The 8994-nt window shown below is 44.0% G+C and overlaps 1 protein-coding gene across 1 annotated transcript; it reads right to left on the reverse strand.

Annotated features, from left to right (window-relative positions):
* Positions 1-5507: 5507 nt before the first annotated feature.
* Positions 5508-7033, reverse strand: LOC130591618 (uncharacterized; the record flags this gene model as incomplete). Its single annotated transcript, XM_057395135.1, has 1 exon — positions 5508-7033. A coding segment is annotated over exon 1 (1467 nt), but the record flags the coding sequence as incomplete, so codon positions are not given.
* Between the last annotated feature and the right edge of the window lie 1961 nt (positions 7034-8994).

The raw sequence follows: 8994 nt of genomic DNA on the forward strand, positions 1-8994 counted from the left end.
CATCTATGGAAGGTGATGAATTGACACTGGAGGTAGTGGATCTGGACGTAGAGGTGTATTGATCACCATACACCTTTCTCACCCCGAGGCGGACACCTCCTACGCCCCTACACGTCCATACTGGTCCCGTCCTAGAGTCTCGTGTAAGGCATCAACTTGTCCTCTAGGAGTGAACTCACCAGCTGCCTCCTTTTCCTTCAAGCCAATCTGCATAAATGATGAGAGAAATACTCGTGAGCGCAGAAGTTATATTATTATGTAAACCTTATCAATAACTTATAATATGTACTTACAATGGCATTAGCTATCTGTTTTGTTCCGGGATCAGGTATGATCTCTGTCCCTTTGCATCAACCCCATGCATGGAACACCACCAATCGAGCACTCTATCTGGTTGCCGCTGTGCAGCTGTCGTCGTAGAGCTAGTGCCCGATTGCGTCGTGGTCGACGCAACGTGGGGTAATGGTCATACATCCACGATTCTCTCGCCTGACCATACGAATGAGCACCCAGATGGTGGTAGTGCTTCCTAGATTTTGCATTCGCGCTATTTTGCTCACGAATTGCCTGAAACACACAAATATAAACAAAGGTTAGATATGGTGTTATATAATATTGGATCTGAAGTATTAAATCTTAGCTAGTAAAAAATTCTTACAACAACTTCTGGGGTAGTTGTTTTTTGTGCAACAAATGCATGCCACTGCTCAGCTGTGATATGCCTCCATATCTGATATGGAAGCTTGGAGGGATCCTCGAATGATGTGTCACGTGAAGCCTCAGAAGAAGGTGTTGCTTCCCCGTCGTAGATTTTCTTCTTCTTTGTTCCCCCGACTTTTCTCCGCTTCGTGATCCACCCCGACACTAGCTTGGCCTTGAAGTCTCGGAACCTTTGGGCAACTGCGGATAGAAACAGATTCTTCTTCGCTTCATCGTTTGGAATATGGAATTGATTCTACAAAGAACGCATATCACAAATTACTCAATATTACATAGTATATTTAACCAAAGTGTTAAAATTCTAAATAAGTATACGCGAATCTTACCATAGTATCTTCCCAAATCATCTTCTTCAAAGACTCGGGGACCTCTTTCCATGAGTGGAGAATGTCGAGCTTATGCATGCAAATCCCAATTTGCATGGCATACTTTTGACGCCATTTTCCACAAGGTTGCCCCAAGTGATCGTACTCCAAAGTCATTAGGGTGGGTTTCCCTAGTGACTTTGTAGGTCCCCTTCCTTTCCTCTTTTTCGTCTGCAAGTTCTTACTTGCAATTGACGTTTGTATACCTTTTTCTTCACGGCGAGCCATAACCATTTGCCGTTGTTCCTTTTTGTGATCGAAACACTCATCCTCGGTAGTGTGTTCCGCACTCGTATCCGTATGCACATCCTCCATGTCCCTGAAATGGTAAAAAAACATACGAATTAATTAAAAAAAATGGCAAATTAAAAATGTAACTAGTATGTAGAAGGGGGGAGTGGGGGGGGGGGAAGGTGCTGCAGGGGGGGGGAAGGGGGTGGCAGTGGGGGGGAAGGGGGTGGGCAGGGGAAGGGGGCAGGGGGGGAAAGGGGGGCAGGGGGGGGGGTGTGGGGGTCGCAGGGGGGGTGTGGGGGTCTGCAGGGGGGAAAGGGGGCAGGGGGGTGAGGGGGTCTGCAGGGGGAAAGGGGGGCAGGGGGGGTGAGGGGTCTGCAGGGGGAAAGGGGGCAGGGGGGGTGGGGGGCTGCAGGGGAAAGGGGCAGGGGGTGAGGGGGGTCTGCAGGGGGGAAAGGGGGGGCAGGGGGGTGAGGGGTCTGCAGGGGGAAAGGGGGCAGGGGGGGGTGTGGGGGTCTGCAGGGGGGAAAGGGGGGCAGGGGGGGTGTGGGGGCTGCAGGGGGGAAAGGGGGGCAGAGGGGGGGTGTGGGGTCTGCAGGGGGGAAAGGGGGGCAGGGGGGGTGTGGGGGTCTGCAGGGGGGAGGGGCAGGGGGGTCTGCAGGGGGGAAAGGGGGGCAGGGGGGTGTGGGGGTCTGCAGGGGGGAAAGGGGGCAGGGGGGTGTGGGGGGGCTGCAGGGGGGAAAGGGGGGCAGGGGGGGTGTGGGGGGCTGCAGGGGGGAAAGGGGGGGCAGGGGGTGTTGGGGGGCTGCAGGGGGGAAAGGGGGGGCAGGGGTGTTGGGGGGCTGCAGGGGGGGAAAGGGGGGGCAGGGGGTGTTGGGGGGCTGCAGGGGGGGAAAGGGGGCAGGGGGGGTGGGGGCTGCAGGGGGGGAAAGGGGCAGGGGCGTGTGGGGGGTCTGCAGGGGGGAAAGGGGGGCAGGGGGGTGTTGGGGGGGCTGCAGGGGGGAGGAGGGTGGGCAAGGGGGGGTGGGGGTGGGGTGGGCAAGGGAGTGGGCGGGGCAAGGGCCGGAAATGGCCTTTTCGTTCCCGAAATGCAACCAAAAAGAAATTAAAGCCTAAAAATCTACATACTAGTTACATTATACATCATATGATCATGTTCAAAAAGAATTTGAGGTTAAATCATTTCATAAGTACATTTTGGGAGTGAAAAGGCCAAAATAGGCCGAAATAGGCCGGAAATGGCCTTTTCGTTCCCGAAATCCAACCAACAAGAAACTAAAGCCTAAAAATCTACATACTAGTTACATTATACATCATATGATCATGTTCAAAAAGAATTTGAGGTTAAATCATTTCATAAGTACATTTTGGGAGCGAAAAGGCCAAAATAGGCCGAAATAGGCCGGAAATGGCCTTTTCGTTCCCAAAATCCAACCAACAAGAAATTAAAGCCTAAAAATCTACATACTAGTTACATTATACATCATATGATCATGTTCAAAAAGAATTTGAGGTTAAATCATTTCATAAGTACATTTTGGGAGCGAAAAGGCCAAAATAGGCCGAAATAGGCCGGAAATGGCCTTTTCGTTCCCAAAATCCAACCAACAAGAAATTAAAGCCTAAAAATCTACATACTAGTTACATTATACATCATATGATCATGTTCAAAAAGAATTTGAGGTTAAATCATTTCATAAGTACATTTTGGGAGCGAAAAGGCCAAAATAGGCCGAAATAGGCCGGAAATGGCCTTTTCGTTCCCAAAATCCAACCAACAAGAAATTAAAGCCTAAAAATCTACATACTAGTTACATTATACATCATATGATCATGTTCAAAAAGAATTTGAGGTTAAATCATTTCATAAGTACATTTTGGGAGCGAAAAGGCCAAAATAGTAGGCCGGAAATGGCCTTTTCGTTCCCAAAATCCAACCAACAAGAAACTAAAGCCTAAAAATCTACATACTAGTTACATTATACATCATATGATCATGTTCAAAAAGAATTTGAGGTTAAATCATTTCATAAGTACATTTTGGGAGCGAAAAGGCCAAAATAGGCCAAATAGGCCGGAAATGGCCTTTTCGTTCCCAAAATCCAACCAACAAGAAATTAAAGCCTAAAAATCTACATACTAGTTACATTATACATCATATATCATGTTCAAAAAGAATTTGAGGTTAAATCATTCATAAGTACATTTTGGGAGCGAAAAGGCCAAAATAGGCCAAAATAGGCCGGAAATGGCCTTTTCGTTCCCAAAATCAACCAACAAGAAATTAAAGCCTAAAAATCTACATACTAGTTACATTATACATCATATATCATGTTCAAAAAGAATTTGAGGTTAAATCATTCATAAGTACATTTTGGGAGCGAAAAGGCCAAAATAGGCCAAAATAGGCCGGAAATGGCCTTTTCGTTCCCAAAATCAACCAACAAGAAATTAAAGCCTAAAAATCTACATACTAGTTACATTATACATCATATGAATCATGTTCAAAAAGAATTTGAGGTTAAATCACTTCATAAGTACATTTTGGGAGCGAAAAGGCCAAAATAGGCCAAAATAGGCCGGAAATGGCCTTTTCGTTCCCAAAATGCAACCAACAAGAAATTGAAGCCTAAAAATTGGAGAAATTACACACACCTGAGTTTATGTCTCATGATTCATTGAGCTTCCGCCTTTTCTTAGGATCCTCAAGTACATGTATCCCTTCCGTGTGATCTACACGCATATAATTCTCCGACATATTTACATCATCTTCCACACGAATTTCAGGATAGGTAAAGGGGGGAGGTCCTCAAATGCATCATATTCTTCCTCATTATCAACATCACCAATACCGAGGATACTCCTTTTACCAGGTACAACAATTGACCACTTATGATCAGCAGGATCAGTTACAAAAAATACTTGCTTCACTTGTGATGCAATTACAAATGGCTCCTCAGTTTCACGTAAACGACTAAGGTCAACAAGGGTGAAACCGCAAGGATCATCGTTTCTTACACAACGGCGATTATTGTCAACCCACGTGCAACACAAGAGGCAAATATTAAATTACAGTAGTCCAGCTCCCAGATTTCTTGTATTCGCCCATAGTAGTTGCTTTCAGCATGTACAGGCGACTTATCTTTCGAGCTTGCATATTGTGTAGACGACGCCACAAGTGAAACACCACTATTTTGTTGCGATCTTGACTTGAGATCTTGACGTTCAGTCCAAAAAGTATACCCATTAATATCATAACCCTCATAAGAGCGTACAGCTTCACGAGGACCAAATGCTAACCACTTGACTGTTTCAGGAACACTTTCATCCAAATCATTGAGTACTCGTTTATGAAACCAATCAATGAAAGTCTTGTTATGCATTTGCGTCAATGCCCTCACTCCTTTTCCAGGATTGCTAACACGTAATTCCTCCATATGTTCACTTAAATAAGGATGGACATCTGGTACGTGATGCAATACAAATAAGTGAGCTTGTTTACGCTTTTCTACGGAAGGTGTGATCAATTTTGAACCAATTGTACCCTTGCCCTCAAGTCTGCCCTCGTGTCGGGATGTCGGAAGTCCAACAGGATCAACACTAGCAAAATACTCAGCCACAAAATTACTGATCTCTTCACCCACAATCCCTTGAATTATACTACCTTCTGGTTGTGCAGGATTACGAACTTTATCTTTCAAAGTTCCCATATATCTCTCAAAAGGATAGCACCACCTCAAAAACACTGGACCACACAGCTTAATTTCTCGAACTAGATGGACAATGAGATGGACCATAATGTCAAAGAATGCAGGGGGGAAATACATCTCAAATTTGCATAGAGTTTCAACTACTCTAGTCTGCAAGGAATCGAGGTCGACGGGTCTAGGACTTTGCTGCAGATTGAATGAAAAAATGAACACAGTTCTGTAATGGTGTGCCTCACATGCTTTGGAAGTATCCCACGAATTGCAATCGGTAAGAATACTTGCATCATGACATGACAATCGTGCGATTTCATACTCGATAACTTCAACTCACCATTTAAGGTAACAAAGCGCTTCATATTCGATGAGTAGCCAGTAGGGACCTTAATGCCATACAATGACTCGCAAAAAATCCGTTTCTCTGCACGCGACATCGTGTAGCAAGCTGGTGGCAAATAATTCCTCTAGAATCCTCCACCTTTTTACTTTTATGTGTTTCATCATCATCAACCCTTTCCTCCCCTCTTTTCTTCTTTCTTCCGTCCCTTTTCTGAGCCCACAACTCTGGTCGAATCCCCTCTTGTTCCAAGTAAAGTCGTGACGCCTTAACATCTTTTGTCTTACCCGGAATATTCATAAGTGTCGCGATAATAGCTTCACAAACATTCTTCTCTATGTGCATGACATCCAAACAATGTCTGACCTTTAGATCTTTCCAATATGGGAGTTTCCAAAAAATGGACTGTTTTTTCCATAATCCTGTAGGTCTATCAACCTCACTAGCAGGTTTACCAAAGACTGTTTCAATGCCCTTCACCTGATTATAAACTTCAGTACCAGTTAATGGTCTACGAGCAACTTCTTCTTCAACCGTCCCATCGAATGCCTTCTTCTTAAACCGATAGGGATGGTCGCGGCTGAGGAGCCTTCGTGTGCGCATATACACATGTTTGCAGCCCTTAAGGTGTGTAGATTTCATGTCATCTAAACAAATCGGGCAAGGTTGTTTTCCTTTAGTCTTATACCCAGATAAGTTCCCATAAGCTGGATAATCGTTCATAGTACAAAAAAGCATGGCACGCAGAGTGAACATCTCATTAGCATACGCATCAAATACTAACACTCCTTCGTTCCACATCTTCTGTAAATCTTCAACAAGCGGCTGAAGGTATACATCTATGTCATTTCCAGGTTGTTTGGGCCCCGATATAAGAAGCGACAACATCATGTACTTACGTTTCATGCACAACCAAGGAGGCAAGTTATAAACCACTAAAACTACTGGCCATGTGCTATGCTGCGAGCTGAGATTGCCAAAAGGGTTCATGCCATCCGTACATAATCCAAGCCTCAGATTCCTATCCTCATTACCAAATGACTTATGCACCCTGTCGATAGTTTTCCACTCAGGCGAATCAGCCGGATGCTTGAGCAGACCGTCTTTCTTCCTACGATCTGCATGCCACCTCAAATTCTTCGCATCTCCTTTCATTGAGAACATGCGCTTAAATCTAGGTATTATGGGTAGATACCACAACACCTTGGCTGGTGGTCCTTCACTACCTCCAGCTCCTTCACGCTTGTACCTCGACAATCCACAACGTGGACACTCATGTAAATGCTCATACTCATTACGATAGAGCACACAATCGTTAGGACAAGCATGTATCCGCTCGTACTCTAAACCCAAAGGACACATCAACTTCTTCGCATAATAGTACGACTTTGGCAGTTCATTTCCTTCAGGGAGCATCTCAGCTAAAACTTCCAACAACGATGTGAAACTAGAGTCCGTCCAACCAGCGTTCGACTTAATGTTGAACAGTGTTACCACTGCAGAAAGTTTGGTGTACTTTGTACAACCTGGATACAACGGCTTTTCAGCAGCCTTAGACATAGACTCAAAAATACGAGGTCGTCTACACGACTGATCTTCAACCTCGTGTATCATCTCGTCTACCCGATCCCTATCATCATCTCCAAATTCATCATCCAAATTCTCATCCCCTAACTCATCATATCCTTCTTTTTTCTTCTTCACATACATCATTCTTTAATCCAGAGCTTCCCATATACCTCCCCTGCTCACCATGCCAAATCCATACATGGTATTGAGGCCTAAACCCACGGCGAAATACATGCTCCCTAACCACATGTATACTACTAACCTTGCTCACATTTCTACAATCCAAACAAGGACAATAAAAGTCGACTGCTCCAGAGGATGTTTGATATTCTAATGCACTTCTACAGAATTCCGAGACCCCATTCACAAACTCAATCGATTCACGACTACCATACATCCAAGTACGATCCATCTCATTCAAGAAGACCACCTCTAATAATTAAACACAACATTCATTATAATGCATCAATCATTATTAAAGTACACATACACTCACATATTCAAATCACACACGTATACAACAAGCTAAGATAGTCACATGTTCAATTGTATGCATGCAGTCAAAGGTCCTTATCACTCCAACCTAACCCATCCTTGGACGTCTAATCTCACTAGTGAATATATGCCAACTTTCCAATTCTAAGGAAAATCCGGCAGCATTTCCCTACAGTTCTCCAAGTACACAATGTAGATAATTGCTTATCTACATATGTACCCAGAGAACAATGTAGCGAAACGATAAGCCAAGATTTTCCTCAGAATTGAAAAGAAGACACACATTCACCACCTAAGTGAGATCAAACGTCCAAGAACAGTCCCAAACCGGGGACTATTCAAGACTTACCCCTAATGAGTAAGTCTTGAACGGGTATCTAGGCATATATGATGATGATTCAAACAACTACTTATATATTTTCATATATATAGCTAAATCACATTGCGTTTTCATACAATCTCATATCAACAAATAATATATTATATATACATTATAAAAAATACATATACATTCAATAAATTATCAACTTTGTCTACATGTTAAAGTAGTTACCTCTTAACACCAACGACGAGCAATTAGAGAAAAGAGATACTTGGAACTTCACTTGCCTTCCTTAGCCTCTTCTTCCTACAATTGACAAAACCCACATTGCACATTAACCATTTAATTCAATTTAAACAAAACAAAAGTAACTTAAAAACAAAATTAATCCATACCTAATTAACCACTCAAATGGTGGAGAAGAGAAGAAAATAAAAGAGAAGAGAAGAGGGTGGTGCGCAAAGGGGGTGGTGCGCAAGGGGTGGTGCGCAAAGGGGTGGTGGTGCGCGAAATGTGGTGTGCGAATTGGGGTGGTGGTGCACGAAATGTGGTGCGCGAAGGGGGTGTGGTGCGTGAAGGGGTGGTGGTGCGCGAATTAGGGCACCAATGTGGTGGTGGTGGTGCAACTCGAAGAAGTGAAGAGAGAGAATGAAGGAAAATCGCACTTGGGGTAGTAAGAAGGGAAGAGAGAGAATGAAAGTGGGAAAATGAAGTAAGGCGCGCTACATTGCATGTATCGAAAAAAAAAATTTGAATGAAGGGCTGCGCTAGTTTCAAAAAAGCGCAGCCCTACACATTGAAGGGCTGCGCCTTTTAGAAAAGCGCAGCCCTTCTGCATGTGAAGGGCTGCGCCTCCTAAAAAGCGCAGCCCTTCACCTACAGAAGGGCTGCGCTTTTCTAAAAAGCGCAGCCCTTCTGTAGGTAGGGCTGCGCTTTTTAGAAAAGGCGCAGCCCTTCATACAAAAGGGCTGCGCTTTTTTTAAAAAGCGCAGCCCTTCATCAATAGGGCTGCGCTTTTTTAAAATGCGCAGCCCTACTTGCGCAGCCCTTTCGATTTTTTCCCCTAGTGATATAGATGAAAAGTAAAAAAAAATTAATTTGTTAAATGAAAAATTCTAAATTGTTGTGCTTTTTGATTGATTTTCGAACGAAACGGAACTTATCTAATCATATTAGTGGACGACCACAATACCACATCCAATGACAAATGAGAAATGCTCTCAAAAACAAATATAAAGTTGTTTTTTG

The sequence above is a fragment of the Beta vulgaris genome, chromosome 5, assembly GCF_026745355.1.
Source record: "Beta vulgaris subsp. vulgaris cultivar EL10 chromosome 5, EL10.2, whole genome shotgun sequence".
NCBI classification, from domain to species: domain Eukaryota; kingdom Viridiplantae; phylum Streptophyta; class Magnoliopsida; order Caryophyllales; family Amaranthaceae; genus Beta; species Beta vulgaris.